General features: G+C 34.5%; 1 protein-coding gene across 3 annotated transcripts in view; it reads left to right on the plus strand.

Annotated features, from left to right (window-relative positions):
• Positions 1-26,420, plus strand: part of APLF (aprataxin and PNKP like factor) — a 79,667-nt gene that overhangs the window by 11,429 nt on the left and 41,818 nt on the right. For 2 of the 3 annotated variants that reach the window (XM_008577836.1, XM_008577837.1), the window contains exons 2-4: positions 2,229-2,300; positions 15,403-15,575; positions 26,010-26,157. In XM_008577836.1, coding sequence (XP_008576058.1) covers positions 2,229-2,300; positions 15,403-15,575; positions 26,010-26,157 — 393 coding nt within the window. The remainder of the gene's footprint in view (positions 1-2,228; positions 2,301-15,402; positions 15,576-26,009; positions 26,158-26,420) is intronic. The other variant, XM_008577838.1, reaches the window with a different exon arrangement.

A 26,420-nucleotide genomic window follows, 5' to 3' on the forward strand; every position in this document is an offset into this window, starting at 1 on the left:
AATCTCTCAGTTGTTTCATTTAAATAAAAAATTTAAAAAAAAAAAAAAAAGACTGAATACTTCCAGAAATTCTAACCCATCTCTAAAACTTAGCTTCTGAATCTGAAAAAAAAAAAAAAAATGCATCTATTATAGTTCATAAGAATTGTAATTGATTTTCTTATTTTCCTCCTTTCTTTGAATTATCATACAGGTTACCTTTTTGTGATAAATTTAATAAATCCAATATAAGATAATGATTAAAAAAAATAAATAAATAAAAGGGACATTATGACTAAATGTATGAATGACGTTAATTTCAAAAACTCTTTAAAGCTCTTTTTTGGTATAGGGATGTGCAGCTTGTAATGAAATTACACTTGTGGAATGATGTGTCCACTAGAGGTCACATTATACTTTTGAATTTTATATAATATCTTTGTCTTCCTAGTGTCCGTGAAGCCTACTTCAAAGAAAGACTGAGATAGGAAAAGCCTATTATTGCTTCCTACAAAAATAGAGTTTAAAAAAGGAAAGAAAGAAACCTAAGATGGACTATTACAGAAACCGTCATTATATGTCATGGTTTTCTATTTGACAGTTTGTTATTCTGTTGGTTAGAAAGTCGATTTGTATTCTTGAAGTAAGAATGAGATCTTGGTACCCAAGTTAGAAACAGAAACTTCTTACTCCCAGCCACAGAATAATTTGCATTTCTTGAAATTATACTTTTGAATGATTATTTTCTTGAAATTATTTTTGAATGTAATCATGTATGAATGTTTTTCTTACATATGTTTTTAATTAAGTAAGTGTGTGAATTTGGAGTACTGCCTACTTGAAGAGTGACCTATCCAAGCTATTTAAATTTTCTGAGCTTTCAACTTCTAAATATGTAAAATGTGGATAATAGCTGTGACAGTGTTGTGGTGAATCTCAACATTTAAGTGAGAGTTCTAAGCAAATGATAAAGTGAGTTATCAGATAACTGCTGTTGTTTTTGGCGCACTAAGGTACAGTCTGGGAAAAATAAAAGAATCTCTAAATTTCTGTCCTTAAGCTTATCTTTACTTCTCTGAAATTGCCATTGTGGCTCATAATAATTTTGAATGGGCTTTTTTTAAGATGTTTTATTTTAGAAAAGGTTCTAAAAATTAACTTTATTTTTGGAAGAAAATTCATTTATATGGTACTCATTCTGCTGTGATGCTTGATGTTACTATTTGTGTATAGTCACAGCCTTAAATGTGGAATTGCTCTCTCTTTAAAAACATGAATAGTGATTCCTGGCAGTTTCACATTTTTGCAAATTTTTGCAGACCTAATGGGTTTCATTGAATTTATGCATTGCTGTAGTCTGCTTTTACTGATAATTTTGGTCCTGATGTGGATAATGCCAGAGTTTAAGTGCTAGATACTAAGGTAACCAAGAGATGGGTTAGACAATTATGGTATAAAGTGAAGCTGTGCTTAAAATGTTTTCATTCATATCAGCCACAAATAAAAATGGTACTCTTAACTGTTGTGTTTACATCCAAGTAAGGAAGACTTAATTGGCGTTTTCTGCATTTAAAATGCAAACAATTTTTGAACTTTGGTACGCAGAAATGATTCTGATCTTAAGTAGAACACTGTTGGCTCAAAACAGGAAGCAAATTATATAAAAAAGTAGATGCTAATCTCTTTTTCACTGTAGTATTAGTTTTTCACTATTTCCTCCTCTGCCTTCCTGTTCTCTTAACTACTACTCATTGCCTGAGAGCTTAAATGCAGTTCTGCCTGATCCCCAAGTCTGCAGTCAGACCCTTTACATTTACCATACTGCCTCTTTTTAAAACTTTTGTTATTATAACATGCTATATATTTCTTGTATTTGAAATGTTTCCTAATAAGTACATATTCTGTGGGGTTTTTTTTTCTCATTTTATGAATTTTATTTGTAAGAATCCCTACTAGATGTCTGTCATGAATAGAAACTATCATGTAAAGTTTTGAGATCTGTTAGGTCCTAATCTTGAGTCTTGGCTTTGTCATTTACTCTTCCATGACTTTGGGCAGGTCTCTTAATCTCTCAGTTGTTTCATTATCTGGTAAATGAGTATAATCATTTCAATATACAGTTGTTGAATGAATGATGTATTTTATACTTCACCTACTGATTTCAGAAACATTGCTAAGGGTTTTGATTGCTTGTTTTGTTAGTTTTAAGTGGTGGCTATATTTTAAATTTTAACTTTTTTCTTCTCTAGATAACAGACAAGAGAGTATCCAGAAGACATGCTATTCTTGAGGTGGTGGGTGGTCAGCTTCGAATCAAACCGGTAAATATGTTATTAATGATTTATTTTAACTTTTTGTCTCTCACCCTTTCAGTTCCAGATTAGAGGTGCCTGTTTTCTGGGCCGGCCCAGTGGTGCACTCGGTAGAGTGCTGCGCTTGGAAGCGTGGCGGCACTCCCGCCGAGGGTTCGGATCCCATATAGAGACCGGTCTGCTCACTGGTTGAGCGCGGTGCGGGCGCGACACCGAGGGTTGCGATCCCGTTACCGGTCACGAAAAAAGACAAAAAGGAAAAAAAAAAAAAAAGAGGTGCCTGTTTTCTAAGGTTGTGGAAATAGGGAATTAATGTTGGAGTATTTCCTCTCAATACCAGAAGATAACTGGGAGGTAAAGATCTAAACTGTTAAACTATGTGTTTTCTCATAGGACAGTGCTACATTTACATTGTTAGAATTTTAATGAAAGATGACTGCCAGTTCATGTATACATTATGATTTTGTTCATAATGGGATATTCCAAATAAGATCTTATAAAAAAACCCTATAACTATGTAATGGTTGTTTTTAGGGGGTGGGGTAGTGACCAAAGTTACTGAAGTGTTAGAAGGTTGTATTTTAATATATTTCTTTATCTCCATGTGTAGAGTTGACTATTTCTTAAATTTAGACATTGTTCAACTTCAGGGATTTAAAAATAATTTTAGTTTGAAAGTTTCTGTTGAGGGTCAGAATTTTGGTTGCTTGTATTATGGCTTAAGCATTCATGGTTTATAAGGACAGTCAGTTTCTGAGAATATACAATGTGATTATTCCCTTTGAATTTCAGAATCTATTGTGGAGGAGAATGAAATATGTGTATAAGGGTCCATTTATCTTGGACTAGATGGTGTGGTGGTAAAATTATTATTACGGAACTAAATAAAGAAGTTTGTTGTTACTGAAGCACATAAAAGGAAAGAATATAGGGATCTCTAAATTCCTATACTGTCTTTTCTGGTAGATTTACTGTTTTTTGACATAGCAATTATGACTAATAATACACCTGGCTACTCAAGTGAAAGATCCGTGACTTAACTGACTTTCTACATTATTTAGTTTCACTCCTCTATACTTTATGTCAATGAAAGTCAGAACTTATTGTGAGTACTTAATTTTTTGATAAGTAGGTCATTTAAAAAGTCCTCGATCATTGGACTTCTAGTTGTTTTTTATACCAAAGCAGAGAATATTAGCTCCTGTAGTAGGTTTATAGAATCTTCTGGATTTGTATTGTTAATATTCAAAGCCTACCAGTAACTATGTATGCAGATGTCAAAGAAAATAAATCAGTAAATCATACTTTTACTATACAAATAAAGAGAAACTCTTGATTAATACTTCTAACTCCTGTTGTTTTTGCAGCTTTGCTTTTGCTTCAGATAATATCTGAAAAATTTATTGTAGCAGAATAGTTGTAAAAAGTAAAAGGGTCCATTTTAAGAACTAAGCACATTTATTTATGAGCAAGTTAATCAACTGAGTTGTGAACAACTGAATAAATATCAGGTTTTCTCTTCACACTATTCAATTCTAAGGTGAAACCCTTCTTATAACAACATTTACATGGATTACATTTTTATATATAAAAAATAGGTCATTAGGAAACTGTCATTTTCTAATGCATGAATATTTTAAACTTATTTACATTTTTTTCTCAGTGTTAATCAAGGACATTTATATTTAAATACTAGAATGTTTCCCAAATTGTCTTAATAAAGGTGCTTAGTTGGAGTTGTATCTGTATTTGGATGAAAAGTATTCAAGTATCCTCATATTTGTGGCTATTTGAAAGAGTACTAATAACATAAAATAAGTATGCCTAAATTAAAGGTAATTTTATTCATGGAAAATCTTCTCTGAGTTAAATCTTATCCAGTACTTAGTAGGTCAAATTTCTGTGTGGGTTTTTAGCAACATTCAGTTAAAATAAAGCTCCTTTTTGAAAACACTCTTCAACCTTATTTGGTCTTTAATTAGGTTTTACTCAGATTATAAAACTACATATGAAATTAACAAGTGTCTTTGGAGCATGTAATATAGTGGATATAATATTAGAAACTAGAACCAAAAATTCGTCATAAAATTAAAGATGTAAAACTAAAATTTAGAATGATGAAGTTTACTTAAATGATACCTTTGTTGGATCAGTCCTCACTGCCTGGCAATAGGCAAGGAACACTCCTGGGGACCTAGGTAGAAGCTGAGGGCAGCTCCCACTGCTTGGAAGCAGGCAAGGAGCATGCCCTAGGGTTCGAGGCAGGAGCCAAAGGCAGCCTCCCCCTGAACCCCCCCACCTGGAAGCAGGCAAGGAGCGTGTTCAGGGCCTAAGGAAGGAGCCAAAGGCACCCCACTCTCCCAACCTGGAAGCAGACAAGGAGCACGCCAAAAACACCACTTCCATGTGGGTGGCCCACCACAACCACCGCCACAGCCATGGCTGCTGCAAAAGTGGTTCACCACCATAGCAGTAGCTACAGCTACCGTGCAGGTGGCCCACCAGACACTAAACTGCATTGACACAAGGAGACCCACCAGCAGAGACCGGAAAAAGAAGAGGATGTCTGTCTCCTCAAAGCTTACTCCAGAGTGGTAGAAGAAGCAACTGCCCTACTAGATGATCAGACATCAATGTAGAAAAACCAGAAATATGAAAATCCAAGAAAATATGACAGCACCAAAAGAATATAGTAATTCTCAAATACCAGACCCTATAGAGCAGAAAACCCTTGAAATGACTGAACAGGAATTCTGAACAACAGTCTTAAGGAAACTCACTGAGATAAGAGAAGACTCAGTTTGAAAACATACTGAAATGAGAAAAAAAAATCCAGGATATAAAGGAGAAATTTACAAAGAGATTAATACCTTAAAAAAGAATGTAGCAGAACTCATGGAAGTGGAAGGTTCATTCAGTGAAATAAAAAACACAACTGAGAGCTTAAGAAGCAGGCTAGAATAAGCAGAAAAAAGAATTTCTGATCTTGAAGATAGTCTTTTTGAAATAATGTAGGCAGACAAAAAAAAGGGAAAAAGAATTTTAAAAAATGAAGAAAATCTAAGAGAGCTAGCAGACAGCCTCAAGTGCACAAACGTTTGAGTCATGGGTGTTCCAGAAGGGGAGGAAAAAGACAAAGGCATGGAAAACCTATTCAGTGAAACAATAATGGAGAACTGTATGCTGTCCTCAAGAGACAAAGACATACACATTAATAGAGAAGGGATGGAAAAATATATACCATGCAAATGGAAACCAAAAACAAGCAGGGGTATATTCTTATATAGGATAAAATAGACTTTAAACCAAAAACCATAAAAAGAGACAAAGAAGGCTACTATATGATGATAAAGGGGTCTATCCAACAAGAAGACATAATAATCATAAATATATATGCACTCAACTCTGGAGCACCCAGATATATAAAACAAACACTAATAGACCTAAAGAAAGAGATAGATCTCAATACTATAATAGTAAGGGATCTGAACACCCATCTGTTGGCACTGGACAGATCAACTAGGCAACATATCCACAGAGAAACACAGGATTTAAACCACACTTTAAACCAGTTGGACTTGGCAGATATCAACAGAACATTTCATCCAACAACTATAAAATATACATTCTTCTCATCAGCACATAGAACATTCTCCAGGATAGACCACCTGTTAGGTCACAAATCAAGTCTCAGCAAGTTTTTTTTTTTTCTGACTGGTAAGGGGATTATAACCCCTGGCTTGGTGTTGTCTGCACCATGCTCAGCCAGTGAGCACACCAGCCATCCCTGTATAGGATCCGAACCCATGGCCTCGGCACTTTAAGCACTGCACTCTCCCGAGTGAGCTGTGGGGCCGGCCCAAGTCTCAACAAATTTTTAAAAATTGAAATTATTTCAAGTATCTTTTCAGACCACCGGCACTTTAAGCACTGCACTCTCCCGAGTGAGCTGTGGGACCGGCCCAAGTCTCAACAAATTTTTAAAAATTGAAATTATTTCAAGTATCTTTTCAGACCACAATGGATTAAAACTAGAAATCAGTAACAAGCGAAACTCAGGAAACTACAAACACATGGAAATGAAACATGCTCCCAAACATCCTATGAGTCCAAAAGAAATTAAATAGAAAATCAAAAAAATTTCTTGAAACTAATGGAAATAAAGACACATCATACCAAAACCTGTGGGATACTGCAAAAGCAGTACTAACAGGAAAGTTTATTGCAATAAATGCTTACATCAAAAGAATAGAAAGTTTATCAAATAAACAACCTAATGCTTCACCTCAAAGAACTAGAAAAACAAGAACAATCCCATTCCAAAAATAGTAGAAGAAAGAAATAATTAAGATCAGAGCAGTACTAACTGAAGTACAGACCAAAAAAATGATATATAAGATCAGTTGAAACAAAATTTGGTTTTTCGGGGACATAAACAAAATAGACAAGCCATTAGCTAGGCTAACTAAACAAAGAGAGAAGACCCAGATAACAAAACCACAGAAATACGAAGAATCACTAGAGACTAATATAAACAACTATACGCCAACAATTTTGAAAATCTGGAGGAAATGGATAAATTTTGGGACACAGACTACCAAGACTGAACCAAGAAGAAATAGAAAACCTGAACAGACCAATAACAAGCAATGAGATTGAAGCAGTAAGTCTGCAGTCTTCTCAACAAAGAAAGCCCAGGACTGGATAGCTTTACTGCTGAATTCTACCAAATATTTAAAGAGGTATTAATACCAATTCTCTTCAAACTATTCCAAGAAATTGAAAGAGGCCATTCTCCCAAACTCATTTTTTGATGCCAGCATCACCCTGATACCAAAACCAGACAAAGATACAACGAAAAAAGAAACAAGAAAACTACAGGACAATATGTCTGATGAACACAGATGCAGAAATCCACAATAAAATATCAGCAATCAGAATACAGCAAAACATCAAAAAAATTATACACCATGATTAAGTGGGATTCATTCCAAGGATTCATAGATGATTCGACATATGCAAGTCAATAAATATGATACACCATATCAGCAAAATCAAGCTAAAAAACCATATGATCATCTCAATAAATACAGAAAAAACATTTGACAAAATCCAACATCCCTTCATGATAAAGACTCTTAGCAAATTAGGTATGGAAGAAAAGTATCTCAACACAATAAAATCTATATATGACAAACCCACTACCAATAATGAGAACAAGACAAAGATGTGTACTCTCACCACTTCAATTTAACATAGTATTAGAAGTGCTAGCCAGAGCAGACAGGCAAGAGAAAGAAATAAAGGGCACCCAGAGTGGAAAAGACAAAGTCAAACTGTCCCTCTTTGCAGATGACATGATCCTATATAGAGAAAAACCAATAATTTAACCAAGGAGATGAAAGATCTCTACTATGAGAACTATGAATCATTGTTGAAAGAAATTAAAGAGGACAGAAATTAGATGGAAATACATTCCGTGCTCTTGGATTGTAAGAATTAACATTGTGAAAATGTGCATACTACCCAAAGCAATGTACAGATTCAATGCAATCCCCATCAAAATAACAATGGCATTCGTCACAGAAATAGAAAAAAAACGATCCTAACATTCATGTGGAACAATAAAAGATCCCAAATAGCCAAAGCAGTCCTGAGCAAAAAAAGATAAAGCCAGAGGCATTACACTGTTTGACCTCAAATCATACTAGATAGGTTTAGTAACCAAAATAGCATGATACTGGCATAAAAACACTCTGACCAATGGAACAAAATAGAGAACCAAGAAATCAGCCCACATACTTACAGCCAACTGATATTTGATAAGGGGAACAGGAGCATACATTTGTTGAAAGGACAGCCTCTTCAATAAGTTGTACTGGGAAAACTGGACATCCATATGTAGAAGAATGAAACTAAACCTGTACCTCTCACTATATACCAAAACCAACTCAAAATAGATTAAGAGACATATACATAAGACCTGACTGTAAAACTATAAAAAGAAAATATAAGAGAAACACTTCAGGAAGTAGGACTGGGCAAAGACTTTATGAATAAGACCCCAAAAGAACAGGCAACAAAAGGAAAAATAAACATGGGATTACATCAAACTAAAAAGCTGCATAGCAAAAGAAACAGTTAACAGAGTGAAAAGACAACCTACAGAATGGGAGAAAGTATTCATAAACTATGCATACAACAAAGGATTAATATCCAGAATATACAAGGAATTCAAACAACAGAAAAAAAACAAAAAAAAAAGTAAACCAATTAAAAAATGAGCAAAGGAGCTGAACAGGCATTTCTCAAAGGAATATATACAAATGACCAACAGACACATTTTAAAATGCTCAACATCACTAAGCATTAGGAAAATGCAAATTGAAACCACATTGAGATATCATCTCACACCAGGCTATTATCAAAAAGACAGACAATTACATGTGGGCGAGGATGTGGAAAAAGGTGAACTCTCCTACTCTGTTGGTGGGACTGTAAATTAGTGCAGCCATTATGGAAAACAGTATGGAGGTTCCTCAAACAATTACAGATAGAACTGCCATATGATCCAGCAATCCTGCTGCTGTGTATATACCCAAAGGAATGGAAATCATCATGTTGAAGAGATACCTGCACTCCCATGTTTATCACAGCTCTATTTCCAATAGCTAAGAGTTGGGACCAACCTAAATATCCATTGATGGATGACAGGATAAGTTAAATGTGGTATATTTACACAGTGCAAAACTGCTCTCCCATAAAAAAGAATGAAATTCTGCCACTCACAGCAACATGGATGAACTTAGATAAAATTATGTTCAGTGAAATAAGCCAAGCACAGAAAGAGAAACTGCATGTCCTCACTCATAAGTGGGAGCTGAAAAAAATGAAAGAAGGGTACAACAATCACAACAATTCCTTGAACTTTCAAAAGGGGTGAATGGAACTGAGACCACCAGAGGTGGGAAAGAGGGAGAGATGGAGGGGGTTAGAGAGAAACTGGTAAAGGCCCCCCCCCAAAAAAGTTTACATTGTATAATAATAAAGTTAAATAATATAAATAAATGAAAAAAATTATATCTTTGTTTATATTTAATTTTTGAATATTATTTAGTATGATTTTTATGACTTCTTGTAAGAGTGACCTTTAGATATGGGAGAAAGGTAAAATTTTTTAACGTTTTTTTGGTACACTGTTTTCGACAACTTAGAATGTCAAGGCATTCTGGAGAAAGTGTGATTCTACATAGCATGTTGTAGAAAGGGAATTAGAACCCAGGTTCTTTGAACCCTATGCAACAAATTTTTTTTATTATGTTTCCCAAGTCAGAATTCTCTTGACTTTGGGTATTCTCTTCTTTTAAAAAACTTTCTCAAAGTTAAAACTAATTGGTGATTTATCCTAACAGGAAGTTTTAGTGCTTTCAGTTGAGTAAACTTTTAAAACTGAAAGCAACCATAGATTCAGACTTATGTATGTGGAAACTTGATTTGGGCCAGAGCTGGCATTGCATGTCAGTGGGGAAGAGGACTTCTTATCAATGAATGGTACTGGGACATGTTGTTACTTATATTAAAAAAAAAATTAGACCCCTACTACAAGCCGTACCCCAAAATCAATTCCAGGTGTAATAAATGTGAGAGTCAAAACTATAAAACTCTCAGAAGATAATATAATATAGAGAAAAACCTTTATAACTTTAGAGTAAAGAAGGATTTTTAAACAAGACATAAAATGCAGAAACTGTAAAAGAAGTGTTGAAAAACCCAATTACATTAAAATTAAGAAGCTTTGTTTCTCAAAAGACACTATAATGAAAATGAAAAATACAACAGGGAGAAAATATTTAAAATACATGTCATTGACAAAGGAATGATATCCAAAAAATATAACCAATGTCTTTAATCAATGAGAAAAAAGATAAGTAATCTGACAGAAAAATTGGCTGAATACTTGAGTTACATTTAACAGAAATAGAGATCTTAGGGGCTAATGAACATGAAAGGTCAACCTCCTTATTAAATGGAGAAATGCAAGTGAAATCACAGTGTATACCATTTCATACCTAACAGTTTGACAAGAATGAAAAAGTCTAACAAATTCAAATATTCGTGAAGGTGTAGAACAACTGGAATAGTTATAAACTGCAGTTGGGAGCTTGGGTGGTATAGCCACTTTGGAAAATATTTTGACATAATTTTTTTAGAGATGAAGATGTGTTTCCTACAAAGTAGACCTTGCACACACATGCTCCAAAAGTTACATACAGGAACCTGTAGAGCAGTATCACATAGTAAAGCAGTATAGCAAAAATACTAGAAGCAACATAAATTTCCATCAACAGTAGAATTAATAAATATAGTGTAATATATTTATATAATAAAATAAGCTACTGCAGTGAAGATAAATTGTAGTGAAAACATGAGAAAACATGGATTAAAATCAGGAACAAAATATTGAATGATAAAAGCAAGTATTAGGATATATACAGTATGACTCCATTTTATAAAATGAAAAATCTTATTAAATAAGCAATTTATTCAGGGTCATAAACATAAGTGATTGAACACTAGAGAAAAGCAAGGAAATGATACACAAAAATCAAGATGATAATTATCTCTGGGGGATTGAGAAGAGAATAGGATAGGGAAGGACTCATAGGGGACCTCAAAGGTAATGGTAACATTCTGTTTCTTAAAATAGGGTGGTGGGCCCACACATACCTTACATGTACTATGTCTTTAAAAAATTGTTATGGAAAATTTACAACATGAAGAAGATGTAAAGGTTAGTATGGTATACTCCATTTACTTCTGTAATGCCAATTACCAAACACTGGAAGACATGAAAAAGTATATATATTTTTAAGGAAATGTACAACCCTAGTACTAGAATTTGATTGCTACTTTAGAAAAATATTTAGTTGAATTTTATATTTACATTATGCTCTTTGAAGGAAAGCTGCATCTTGGACTTGGCAATGTATGTATAGGTCTTTTGCTCTATGTAATGGTTGATTTCTTGTTTATATAAATATAGTTTCAAGAAAATGATTTAACCCTCAAAATAGACTGATTTATTTATTCAGCTACTTATTGTAGCTCTACCTACAGGATGCAATTAAGAGAAACTTAAAGAAAGTCTAAAACTCACTTTAATTATTAGTGAGAGTTTTACAATCTTGAGAATTATGAGAATGAGTTTGACAAGTGACTTCTAGTTCATTCATTTAACTTAATGTGTGTTATATATCATTTATTCTCTGTTCCCTAATCAGTCACAATTTCCTTGATCTGCTAAAGCAACTTGTATATACAACTGTAATAAAATGTTGAGAGGGAAATTTTAGTTAAAAAAACTTTGTAAAATTATATAAGTGAATATAGCAAATGTTTTATTACAATAATCTCTTCTGTATGCTGTATACCCTAAAATATGTTAAAGTGAGTAAATGTTTTTCTGCTTTCCTTCAACTTGGAAATATAAACCTATTACCAAATAAAAAAATAGCTTTGACAATGACAATTGAAAGCAATTAGGGCAATTACTAATTTGTACTTTTAAATTGGATGCATTTCTGCCTTTTTTTTCTTCTAATTTTTCTCCTTTAAAAAATGCTCTAGCTCTCCAGCAATTCTTGGAAATAGTGCAGGAGATGGTGTTAGGTCATTACAAAATGATGTTAGTTTTTTTGTGTCATTTAAATTTAATCTATAGTCTAGAATTAGCAGGGAGAACATTCGTTATAAAGGCAAACTGGTGATGTTCTTTGTAAGTGACTGTATCACCAGTGGTTGGTTGTGTCCTCTGGGTGAATTCATAGTTGTCAGTGTTTTTATTTCATTTTAATAAAATCTTACTTATTTTGGTTCTTTGATGATTGAGGGAGTAGTTCTATAACTACATATAAATTGCATTTTTTTTAACCTTTTGGTATTGATCCCCAAAATATACATGTTTGGGTGTCTGTGTTTTTTTCTATTTCACAAAATTCCTTAGTTGTGATTGTTTTTCTTCCCATGAAATTATGAGTGTATTTGTAAAGTACTATAATAAACTTTCCCCCTTTTTAGGTATATATCAATCTTTCTTTAATATTTGATGATAACTCCAAGAGAAAGCTATAGAAAATTGATTTGTATTTTAGTTCCATTTCTTCAGGGGTAATGCATCCTTTGTACCACTTCTAAAGTCACAGCATAATCTATTTGTGTTTGCATTTATAATCCCATGGATATGTTAAAAGTAACACACCAACAATATATCTCTTATACAGGTAGCTTATATCTTTTACTCGCTATGGGTTTGGGTTTGCTAATATTTTGTCTGCCCTTGTCTTCTCTTAGAATCAAAGGTAAACTTGTCTCATTGAAGGAATTGGGGATCCTTCTGGTTTTTTCTGGTCTCAAGAAGAGCTTGAATATTCAAATAAAATTTTAAATCCACTTGGGTCTGGTTTTGAGAGGAGTTAGAAAGATTTTTAATTGTTGATGATATTTTAAAATATTATAGGCCCAAATTAATCTCCTTCTCCTTTTATCATTATGTACTTTTAAACAAGCCACACATACATACATATAAGCATACTTTTTTTCCAGTCAGGTATTCTTTAAGGTAATTTTCAATTTTGGCCGTGCTTACAAATGTATTGGTATAAAGTATTTACAGTATTCTATTATTTTTGAGAAGTTTTGTTTTATATGTAATTATGTCATTGTTTTCATTCCATATGTTTTTGTGTGTATGTCATCTCCCTTTTTGCTTGTTAGTTTTGCTAGATTTTTGTCTATAATTTTTCAAAACGTACCTTTTGGACTTTACGTGTGGCATTCTAGTTGGAGTGTATATAGTTTGACATAGTGTTTTTTTAACTTATTCAGTGAGTAATATGTATTTAAGCTTAAGTTAAAAAATCAAACATTAGACCTTGGAAAGCCATTTTTGCTGTTCTGGGATTTCCTATATGAGCAGTTTTAAGAAAAAGAAAAGATGATCATGAACCACCCACACTGCTTCCTTTTCTTTGTGGCTGGGTTTGCTGTCTAATATTTAACCACCTATAATTTAAATATTAAGTGCTTTCAGCTGAGGAAAAAAATACTCAAGCCAAATGCTTTTTTGTTTTGGGGTTTGTGATGTTTTTGTAAAGAAATGTAGTTTTCTTTCGTAACTATTTTATCTTTCTTACTCTCACAATTTTATGCTGTTGTGTTTAACATCGTAGCCTTTGTAAGCTTAAGTCTATGTCAATATTTAATGTTTAGAGACTCACCTGCAGTTTTTAAATACTCATGAATAAGAACATCATCTTATTTTAGCCTATAATAGGAAACAAACTTCCTTTAAGGAGAATATTCATGGTTCAGGCAGAAGCTGTGTACAAGGGTACTTCAAAAAGTTTGTGAAAAATTTTGTATTATCTTTTAATTCTATTTTTTCACGAAATTTTCAAGGTACTCTTGTATATTCTTGTTTTGACTCTTGTCCTCTTCCATTAACCCAACATTCCTGACTCTGATGACCAGGGCATACTCAAGGAAAGGGAGCCTTCACTTAATAGGATGAGGAGTAACAAGGAATGATTCTCAAGTCTAGCAGTGTGCACAAGTTGAGAATCTGCTGATTTGTCATGTACTTGTTGCACTCAAAAGCTCTACCTGCCATCAGTCAGAGGACTACTTTGAGAGAGATAAATTGATTGTTAGCATAGTGAAAGGGCTCTAAACATTAAGTTTAAATTATCACTTAATTTGTAAAAGTCAAACATTCATGACTCTTTTTAGGAATATGGGTGTTGCATAAATTACACTGCATCTCCATTCTTATGCAATCTTGTATATAGTTCAAAAAATGACTCTGATCAATAAGATAATGGCATACCAAATTTGAATCATGTCTCTTTTTAATTTCTACCTCAATCCTTTATCTCCAACTTTTATTTTACTGCTTTATGATCACACAGATCTAAAGGATAGAAATGTTTCTAATCGATATATGAGTACTTTAAAAAGTTTGTGGAAAGATAGAGTTGAAAGATAATAAGAATCATTCCATTAACTTTTTGAAGTACCCTTGTACATAGGAATGACTTATGGCCAGATCCTTATGAAATTAAGTTGATAGGACTACTTATTCTAACTTCAAAGATGTCTTTTTGTTGTTGTTCAGCATATCTCTGATCCCAGGGTGGTAATCACCTTGCTATATTGGAGACTCCAGAAAAAGTCTCATTTAAACTGATGAAGTACATAGATAGAGGGAAGAGTGGTAGGGGGAGTTGCTTTATATAAAATTTTATTAAAAAATCAAAGATTTGCACTGATGTAGATTGCTTTGGCATACATTAAAGCTTATTTGTTTTAAAAACCCAATGATCTGACAAGAAGGCTATCTGAACTATGGAAAGGGGCAATTTCAGCTTGATTCAGTTGGAATTTTTAAGGTGCCTTTTGATAGCTTTTTTTATTTGGAGGCAACTCTCATTATCTTTCCTAACATGGATTATGATCTTCATAGTGGAAGTTTCATTCACACAAAATAAGATTCCTCTTTGAGGAGCTAGGAAGAAAGCTGTATTGTTTGCTTCAGAGATTTTATCAGAATCTCCCTTCCTATAGTTTTTCATTTTTTAATTATTGTAAGAAATTGTTAGAGAATATAAGTGGCAAAGAAGCTGGCCATTTCCAGGGGATTAAAGCATTTTGGGTATAAAAGTTGGGGGACTCAGTTTTTCCACAGTGAGAATTTATTTTTTTGTGTTTCTCTTTCCAGTGTTCAGTTGTCTCTTTATTAAGCAGAACAGGAGAATCTTTTAACCAGTTAATTGATAACTTTGCTTTTTTCTTTGACTCCTGCAGAATGGGAGGTATATTATAGGTTTTTTCTTTTTTTTTTTTCTTTTCTGTATAAATAACAATTATGATGCTTGTGAGTGCCAGGTTTATTAAGTCTAAGTTTTAAGTCTAAGTGTACACTTACATTGTTTTTTAAGTCTAAGTTTATACTTACGTTGTTTTGATACCAAAGTTCTGGATTAGTTCATATTTAGTTATGTTTTTGTCATAACTTTGAGTTACAACACCACTGTATTCTATTTTTATTTGTTAGATACACACAAATCCATGTTTTTATCAGTCTTCCAAGAAGGGCCAACTCTTACCATTGAAGACAAATCTATGGCATTGGTTGAATCCTGGAGATAGTTTTTCCTTGTTAGCTGACAAATACATTTTTCATGTTTTCTCTACACATTCTGAAATGGAAATGGAATGTACATTAAGGTAAGATTGCCTGATGAAATGAGAGTAAGTAATGATACTTGTAATCCAGTTTCTCAGCCATCACAAATGTTTTAGTAGAAAACATTTTAGGATTAGGTTGTATTGGAGGTAATAGTAGGTATATGATGTGTGTGTGTGTGTGCGTATGTGTGCGTGTGTGTGTGTGTGTTTCTAGAAAACATTTGACTTGGGAAACCTATTATGCCTCAATAGTGATTGCTCCCATATGTGGTGTCTTTTACCATTATATTTAAAATGTAGTTTCAATTTAACATTAACCAAGATAGTAACTTGAAATTGACTACATTTTCCTCACTTTTTTTTAAGCTTTTTAAATTTTATTAAGGTATTAACCTCTTATTTAGACTACACTTGTATAACACCTCTTTCTTATAAAAATAACAGAAAATATAGAATAGGGAAGCTGGAAATGAGGTATGAAAATAAACATACTGATATCTGGTGTAAAGTTAAAATTCATGCATTAGTTTTTTGAGCTAGTCATTAGAGGATTATTTGGCTTTGTTTTAGATTTTTAATTATAGAATAAACTAGACCTGTAGATGTAGATGAACAAAATTATACAGAGTATGTTCTCTGATTGTAGTGGTGTTAAATCAGAAATCAATAACAATAAAATATAAAAATCTCCAAACATTTTGAAATTAAAGAACACACTTCTTTTTTTTTTTTTAAAAAGATGCCCAGTAAGGGGATCTGAACCCTTGACTTGGTGTTGTCAGCACCACGCTCACCCAGTGAGCAAACCGGCCATCCCTATATGGGATCCGAACCCGTGGCCTTGGTGTTATCAGCACCACACTTTCCAGAGTGAGCCATAGACCGGCCCAGAACACACTTCTTAATAACCCCTGGGCCAAAGGGAAGTGGCAAGGAAAATTAGAAAATGTTTTGAGCAGAGTGATATCGAGAACAACATAAAAATTTGTGACATGCAGCTAAATTAGTCCTTAGAGGAAAATTTATAGTTGAATACCTATATTAGAAGAAAACTATAAAACCAATGATCTATGCTTCCACTTTTAAGAAATTAGACAAAAAGGAACAAACTAATCCCAAAGTAAATAGAAAAATAGGAAATTAAAGAAAAGACAAGTCCACGAAATAGAAAATAGACAGAAAGAATATCAGCAAAGCTGTAGGTTAGTTCTTTGAAATATTAATAAAATTTGTAAAACCTTAGTAGGCTTACCAAGAAAAAGAAAGTGAGATACACAAGTTATCAATATGAGGAATGGAAGAGGAGATATCATTACTGATACTACAGACAGTAACAGAATAATGAAAAAATATTATGTAAAACTTTGTGCCAGTAAATTTGAAAGTTTAAGTTAATGGATACATTTCTTGAAAAACACATCTTAACCAAAACTGATATAGGAAGAAATAGAAATCTGATGAATCCTAAAAAACTTGAATTTGTAATTTAAGAATTTTCCACAGAGAACTTCACTAGTGAATTCTAGAAGAAATAATGCCAGTAGTACACTTTTTCCTCACCCCCAAATAGAAGAGGATACACTTCCTACTCATTTTATAAAGCTTCCATAATCCTAATACCAAAATCAGATAAGACTTTACAATAAAAAAAAAAAACTACAGACCAATATTCCTCATAACAAAATATTTACAAATCAAATCCAGTAATATTTAAAAAGGATAATACACTGTGACCAAGTGGGGCTTGTCCAATGAATGCCAGGTTAATTTATCATATAAAAATCAGTCAAAGCAATTCATTATAACAGATTAAAGAATTATCATTTCAATAGATGCTCAAAAATAATTTTGACAAAATTCAATACCTGTTCATGGTTATAAAGAAAAAGCAAAACCCCTGGGAAAACTAGGAAAAAAGGGAGCTTCCTTTCTATAAAAAAACATATACTTAATAGTGAAATATTGAAAGTTCTCCCCCAAGATTGGAAAGGAAGAAATAAAACTTTATTTGCAGATGACATGATTGTGTATTTAGAAAATCCTGAGGAATCTACCAAAAAGAGAAGGAAATCACAAAATAGCACCTACATTTATATTAACTTCTATAATAAGCAAACTAACCTAAACTGATCAAAATCCAATCAATGGTTATTTCCAAGGGGATTGATTAGCAAGAGGCACAAGGGAACTTTTTGTGGTGATGGACATATTCTGTGTCTTGAGAAGAGTCCAGGTTACATGGATGTATGCATTTGTCCAAACTGATCAAATTGTGTACCTCAGATATGTGCATTTCAGTATATATAAATTATATCTAAAAGTTGTTAATATCAAATGGAAAAAATTGCATCAGAAATTGTTTTTTATTTTAAATAAAATTCAGTAACCATTGCCCACCACTTTAAAGTACAACTCTTATTTTTTCTCTTATTATACATGGATTTCTTAACCATGTCTGCTATTTTCAACCAGTTGCTGAAATAAGAAATGTAAAGAACTATTTTTTTTGTTACAGTAAAATTCCATAGTAAAATTATATACTTTTTTCAAAAATCAGGAAAATATTGTACATCTCTAAAAGTACGGTAATTGACTTATGACCTTTTTAAAGTACTATGTGCTAATTTTAATTTTATTTATATCCATTCAAATTAGCTTCTCCCCTTAGTGTGAAAGACCTGTGTCTTTAAGGCCATTGTTATACCTTAAATATATCAGGTTGTGAGATTAATGAATTTTGAAAATTTTTTTGTACTAATGAAATGGAAAATACAACCCACTTTAACAGTGCTATACTTTTCTTAGGCCATTTAACCTTGGGTTTGATTATTTGCTAGGCTGACTCATAGAACTCAGAAAAACATGTTTCTTCATAGATTACTGGTTTATCACTAAGAATTTGTTAAAGGATACCAATGAACAGCCAGATGAAGAGATACATAGAGTGAGTTCTGGAAAGGTCCTGAGCAGAGGAGCTTCTGTCCTTGTGGAGTTTTGGAGTGTGCCACCCTCCCAGCAAATGGATGCATTCTTGTTCATCAGTCCAGAAGCTCTCCAAACCCTGTCCTTTTGGGTTTATATAGAAGTTTCATTACATAGGCATGATTGATTAAATCTACAGTCCCTCTCCCCTCCCTGGAGGTCTGTGGTAGGGGTGGGGTCAGGCTGGAAATTTCAGCCCTCTAATCTTATGACTAGTTCCCCTGGCAACCAGCCCACCATCTTTACAGGCTTTCCAAAAGCCCCTCATTAAGATAAACTCAGGTGTGGTTGAAGGGTCTTGTTACCAATAACAAAAGATGGTCCTTTCACCTGCTTAAGAGCTCTGACCAGGAACCAGGGATAAAGACCAAAATATGTATTCTTAATATATCACAATATCACAGGCATGTTTTTGTGATTTCTGCGAGTAGCCAGGTCCTCTAGCACTTCAGTGAATATTTGCTTTGCTGTTGAAGCAGGGACAGTACTTCCCTGCTCAGGTAATTGGACTAGAAGCCACTAGGGGAGCATGGTCTTGAGGAAGGTTAGTATTATCATGAGAAATGTCTACCCAGAGGAGGCAGCTGTTTGGTTTCCAGACAAGGGGAGGCCACTATCGGGCAAGGAGAAGTGGACTCTCTTAGATTGGAAGCATTGAAATAAATGTTTCCTGTTATTGGGATTTTCGTATATTTTAGATTGAGCTGTATTTTGTGGTATCTACCACATAAACACCAGTGTCCTGGTGTAAAAGCTTTACATGTATGGAATTTTTAATCTCCACAATAATCTCTATGAGGAATATGTACTGCAATATCCCTGTGTTACAGACGAGGAAACTGAGACATGGAAGGTTCGAGACTTGCCCTAGGCCACTTAGCTAATACATGACAAGAGCTGGGATCCAAACCCAAGCCAGCTGTTTCCAGAGCTGGTACTCTTACTGACTGCCCTCTGCTGTACAAGAATGCTTACTATAGCATCCACTCTAATTGTGAAAATACCTGGAGTATGGCCAAATAAATTTGATATAGACCTATAATGGAGTGAAAGAAAATGAACAAGAACGAGCTTTAGATTAAAATGTGGGTAAATCTCCACACCATAATGTCGAGGAAAAAAACATTTAGCATTCTTGTACAAATTCCACCTAGTGTTTACTTTTGGGGAAGGAATAGGAAGGAGAGGAAAAAGATTGAGGCTGGGTACAGAGAGGGCTTTGATTGTGTTTGTAATTACGCTGGAGCAAATGGAATAAAATGTTTCTTTTGTGGTGGTAGATACATAAGTATTTGTATTCCTAGATAGGTAGGTAGATAGAATACATACATTATATTCTCTCTATATTTTTACCTGTTGAAATTTTTAAAAGAATAGAAAAGAAAATCTGTATACTTTATGGCAGTTGTTAGGACGCTCATGCCAAGACAATTTTTTTTTCCCCAAGCAGCTGTGATTTTAAAAACAGGATCCAAACAAAACAGCAATAAAAAATCTTGCCATTTCTTTAGGTTTTCATTTTACTTATGTTAACATGATTTTCATAAAGTATTTAGATTCTTTGTAATAAGTCCCCTTCATTACCTACTTTGTAGAAGCATATGGATTTATACACATTGACTCTAGTTTGTTCATTTTTCACTCTTTTCTGTGTATATTTGTGTAATTATTCTCCTAGAAGTACCACCACCCATACTTTTTTGATCAAAGAGAAAACCAAATAAGAAAAATATACTTGGTTTTACATTTTAGTTAATTAAATTATGAAATTTTATGTAGAAGCACCAACATAATTTTGCATTCCCATTGCTTCCCCAATAGTGGGTGCTTAGTAAGTGTTGGTTTGTTGAATTCATGAATAAGTATTTGAGGATATCAAATTAAGTGATATTGTGATAGTGTAACATTTTGTTTTTGTAGCTGAATTCCATTGCTGATTGTCTCACTAGGGAGATTATTTATTTTAAGACACCCTTGAGGAAAGTAAAGTAAATCTTTTGTCATATGAAATTACTTTTTTTCAGATTGTTGAAGTTCTTAGTACTTAGATTCCATATAAATAGCTGCTAATTTTTATCACTAATTTTGAAAAAAACAATAAAATGTTGATGAAAATGTCATTTTAATATGATAATATACAAGTTTAAAATTGTGATTATTTTTTAAACTTATTTTTAGATTCAACTTATTTATATTAGTAGCATATTTTATTAGAGACACAAAAATATATAACATACATTTAAACATAACTTGGAATATATTTTGAAGACTTCAGAATAACTTAATTGCCAAAACAATCCTAAAAAAGAAAAAAAGAGTTGGAAGATTCATACTTCCCTATTACAAAGCTACAGTAGTCATGACAGTGTGGTCCTAACATAAAGAAAGACATAAAACTGTAAAACTCATTGTGGTATTGATTTGCATTTCCCTGTTACTAGTGATGTTGAGCATCTTTTCATGTTCTTCTTGGCCACTTGTATACCTTCTTTGGAGAAATGTCTATTTAAATCAGTTGTACATTTTTAAATTGGGTTGTTTGTGTTGTTGACATAAGAATCCTTTAGATATTCTAGATGTGTCTATTATGAGATATATGATTTACAAATATCTTCTCTGATTCTGTAGGTTGTCCTTTCACTTTCTAAATGGTGTCCTTAGAAGTTTTAAATGTGCTGAAGTCTAACATAACTACTTTTCTTCTGTTTGCTTGAATATCTTCTCTGATTCTGTAGGTTGTCCTTTCACTTTCTAAATTGTGTCCTTAGAAGTTTTAAATGTGCTGAAGTCTAACATAACTACTTTTCTTCTGTTTGCTTGTGTTTTGGGTGTTATGTCTAAGAAACTATTGCCTAATGCAAGGTCACAAAGATTTATGCCTATGTTTTTTTCTAAGAGTTTTATAGGTTTTAGCTTTTATGTTTAGGTCTCTGATCCACTTTAAGTTAATTTTTTTTATATGATATGAGGTAGGAGTCTAACTTCATTCTGTTGCACGTGAATATCCAGTTATCCCAGCACTTTATATATAATAGGATGGCTATAATCAAAAGGACATTTTACAAGTATTGGTGAGGATGTAGAGAAACTGGGACTCCTGTACATTGTGGTGGTGGTGTAAAATGGTATAGCTTCCTTGGAGTGTATTCTGGTAGTTACTCAAAATTTTAAACATACAGTTACTATGTGGCCCAACAATTCCACTCCCAGATATACACCCAAAAGATCTGAAAATATATGTCCACAGAAAAACTTGTGGACAGATGTTCGCAGCAGCATTATTCATAACAGCCAACAGGTGGGAACAACCCAAATGTTCATCAGCTGTTGAGTGGATAAACAAATGTGGTATACATACAATGGAATATTATTCAGCCATAAAAGGAATGAAATACTGATATATGCTACAACATGGGCGAGTCTTAAACATTATGCTAAATGAAACAAGCCAGACATAAAAGACCACATATTGTATGATTCCATTTACATGAAATGTCCAGAAAATGCAAATCCATAGGGACAGAAGATAAATTTATGGTTACCAGGGATTGGGGGAAGAGGGAATTGGAAATGACTGCTAACGCAAATGGGATTTTTTTTTTGAGGTGATGAATATGTTCCAGTATTAGATTTTGGTGATGGATGACGACTCAGTGAATATACTCAACATTATTGAGTAGTATCACAAGATGAATTTTATGGTTATGTAAAAAAGGATAACTAAATTATTATACTGTATTTAGATAAATTACCAAGTTTTAATTGTATATTTTAACAATGTCTGGTAATAATGCATCATAAAGCCTGTGATAGTTGAATGCTTATAAAAGTATTTGAAGATAGTATTTGAAGGTAGAATCAAAGTATGTCTGTATCACAGTGGCAGTGTTTGACATTTAAATAAAGGTGTAATAGAATAATTTCCACTTCGACCTCTTGAACTAAGTGTTAAATAGTTTTCTTCTAGATTTTTTGGTGTTACATTTTTATTTGGTAAATATTAATAAAAAAATTATCTATGGGCCATAGGGTGTATATGTATTAGTCTTGAACTTATGCCAGAATAGAAAATAATCTAGAAATGGAATTGATGATGTTGCTTAATTTCTAATACTGTAAATTGGGAAAAGTCATTGTCCTACTCTTGAATGTTTCTTAATATTTTTCAAATTAAATGTTAAGAAATTTTGAGAAAAAAATAATAATTTGGAAATGAACCTGTATCCTGTAAGATTGACCTGGTTATTGTAGTGCAGTGAGATTTCACAGATAAAACAATTATACATTTTCAAGTCTGTATCCCCAGTGCCTGTCACAGTGCCTGACACATAGGTGTTTTAAAAATACTTATTGAATGAACAGTGGTGCTGCATAGTAATTTAGTCTAAGTAACTTTTCTCTTTTGACTCATTCCTGCCATTAAAATTCAGTTCTACCTTTGTAGGAGGTTATTCCTTGTGTAAGAAATACTACCAAAAAAACAAAAACAAAAAAACAAACCCCAAGACATTACTTGGACTCTTCTCAGCTAGACACATTTCTAAAATCTTATATCTGGGAGTTCTGGTCAAGATGGCAGAGTAGACAGTCCCCAGCGTCACTCTCTCCCACAAATCAACCAATTTACAACTATAAAAATGTAACATCAGCCATGCTGGGGCCACTAGAGCTGAGGGGAAGAGGAGGAGAGACCTACGGAGTTTATGAAGGCAGGAGGAACCACGATGAGAGAAAGAAAAAACTGCTCTGAGCATTTCGGCTGTGGCTGCTTTAAGGCTGCAACTGCTGAGCGCATGGAGCAGGAGCTGGCAGGAGCCAGCAGAAGCCGCAGCTGTGCCCTTCAGATGGAGTTACTGGAGGCGGCAGGGGAGAAGAGGGCCTTGGTGGCCCCAGGACAGCAAGACCACTAAAAGGGTTCCTATGGTCCCACACAGGAGTGAGGAGCCAGAATGGCTGAAAAAGGGGAGCCATTCAGAGGCCAGTGAGTCATTGCAAGGGACTGGCACAGGGTCTGCCCCATGGGAAGTGTTTGGAGCATGGGCAATGGGGGAGACAGGCCAACTAGGAGAACACTTGAACATAGCAAGGACAGCTGATGTGCCCCCCAATCAGGGCAGGACCACTCAGAGGAGACTGGTCAGGAATGCATAGTTGCATGGGGTGCAGTTTGCTGAAAAAACTCAGGCCCAGATCAGAAAAAAGCCTTCCCTAGGGAAATGGCAGCAAGGCAGCAATTTAGCTCAACCACAGAGCTCAAGTACTGGTTCCCACAGGAAGTTCCTCTGTTTTAGAAGTAAGCAAAGGACAAAAAATTAGTTCCAGCTCAGGCACACCACCAGTGCTTTGGGGCCTGCCAGGGGACATGAGGTATGGAGCCGGGGAACAGACCCCCGCCTACTACCACTCACACCACCAGCACCTTGGGGCCTCCTGGGGACCTGAGTCATGGAGGGGGGAACCGGACCGCCCTCCCACAATCAGGCACACCACACCAGTGCCTCTGGGCCCACCCGGGGACCCGAGGCATGTAGGAGAGGACCAGACCCCCTCCCACAACCAGGCACACTGTGCCAGTGCCTCGGGGCCCACCTGGGGACCCCAGGTATGGAGCTGGGGACCAGACACTCCCCACAATCAGGCACACTGCCAGCACCAAGAAGCATGCCAAAAACATCACCTCCATGTGGGTGGCCCACCACAGCCACCACAATAACCATGGCTGCTGTGAAAGCAATTAGACACCACAATCTCCATGCAGATGGTCCGCCAGCCACTGGAGTACATTAACACAAGGAGAGTCACCAGTAGAGATAAAAGAAAAGGAGGTCTGTCTCCACAAAGCCCACTTCAGAGTGGCAGAAGAAGCATCTGCTCCATTATAATATTGGGGGACCTGATGCTTTAGTCAGTTTTGTGTTGCTATAACAGAATTACCTGAGACTGGGCAATTTATAAAGAAGAGAGGTTTATTTGGCTTATGATTCTGGGACAAGCTGCATCTGGCACAGGCCTCGGGCTGCTTCTACTCATGGCGGAAAGTGGCAGGCAGCGGCAGGTACAAGCAGATCACATGGCAAGAGGAAGCAAGAGAGAGAGAGAAGGTGCCAGGTTTTAAGCAACGAGCTCTTGTGGGAACTAATAGAGCGAGAACTCACTCATTAGTCCTCCCCCCATTCATGAGGGATCCGCCCCATGACTCAATAAGTTTCCAATACTGCCACATTGGGGATCAAATTTCCACATGAGTTTTGGAGGGGACAACACATCCAAACTCCATCACCTGATCATACCTTTCAGCATTGGACATATCATCTAGGCAACAAATCAACAGAGTAACCATTATTCTTTCAGAAGGAGAGAAGAAATCTAGGGTAATTAGAGGGAGGAAAGAGAGCGAGGGGGGATGGGGAGAGATTGGGCAAGGGGCATAAAGAATAATTACGATTTGTGACAATATATATGCTAGTAATATTGATTTGATCAACATAACTCAGTGTTGAACCCCAAAAATATGTATAATCAATTTTGATTCAATAAAAATTTTTTTAAAAGAAAAAGAAATGAACTAGGAAAAGAAACCTTTGATCTGTAAAGGTTTTAAAATACATGTTTAATGAGGAACAATTTACAAACAGTAGAATTCACCCATTTTAAATGTACAATTTAGTGCACTTTGACAAATGTATATAGTCGTGTTAAGTGCCACCACAAGCCACCACAATGAGACATGGAACATTTCCATTCCCCCAAAAGTTCCCTCATGCATCTTTGTTGTCAGTTCCTTCATTCCACCTGCAATCCCTGGTAACCACTGATCTGATTTATGTCCCTGTAGCTTTATATTTTTAGTATGTCATATAGATGGAATTGTGCAATATAACTTTTGTGTCTGGCTTCTTTCACATAGCAGAATGCCTTTGAGATTGATCTTTGTTGCACATATCAGCAATTTGTTCCTTTTTATTTCTAAGTAGTATTTCGTGCACATTTTTAAATTAAAAGAATAAATTTGTTGAGTCATCTCTATGCATACACAAGTAATAATGACCCAACAACTTTGGATGATCTTACTGCACTTTGCTGAGAGCATAAGGTAACTTCTGTCAGTATGTTGCACATGTGTCCATGAATGCTCCTGTGCCAGAACATTTAGCTTCTAATCATACTACAAGTTTGGGGAGATTTCATAGTGGTTCTACTGGCCAGATATCTGGTAGTAGCTGTGTGTAAACTTGAACTCAGGACTTTATTTTTTTTTATCTGAAAGCCTAACTAGCAGTACAGTAGGCAGAAGATGAAGAACATATTCTAGTCTATATATTTTATTCTACTACACTATAATCTGCTTTTATTGTTTTTACTAGGTCTGAGAAAAGGAGCAGAACACACCAGTCAGACACACACAGAAGAATCACGTTTGCAATGACATGGTTGGCAGCAGAAGTGTTTTAAATTTAAATTATTAAAAACCAAATTTGTTTTATTTCATAGAAACAGTCAAATGTTTGATGAAGATAATATATTGAATGAAACACCAAAATCCCCTGTGATTAATTTACCTGATGAGACAACTGGTGCCTCACAGCTGGAAAGAAGCACAGAAATAACCAAGATCCAGACTACTACCACAAATAGTGTGGTGAGAAATTTAAGATCTCGTCCATTTACAACATGTCCTTCAAATTATTTTGAGGGGAGAAAAGACAACTGAAAGTAGGCATATTATGACAGTATTGCTAGCATTGATGTGCTTTTGCTGTTAAGATCTAGAGAATATCATACTAGTCCAACAGTTCAACTAATAATGAATAAAGAAATTTGACTCAGTCCACAATTGCAGATGGATATTTTAATGGTAGTTTTCTATAAAGTGAATAACTTCACAAGTTCATTAAGGATGCG

Source organism: Galeopterus variegatus, unplaced genomic scaffold (genome assembly GCF_000696425.1).
Source record: "Galeopterus variegatus unplaced genomic scaffold, G_variegatus-3.0.2 Scaffold1586, whole genome shotgun sequence".
Lineage (NCBI taxonomy): Eukaryota > Metazoa > Chordata > Mammalia > Dermoptera > Cynocephalidae > Galeopterus > Galeopterus variegatus.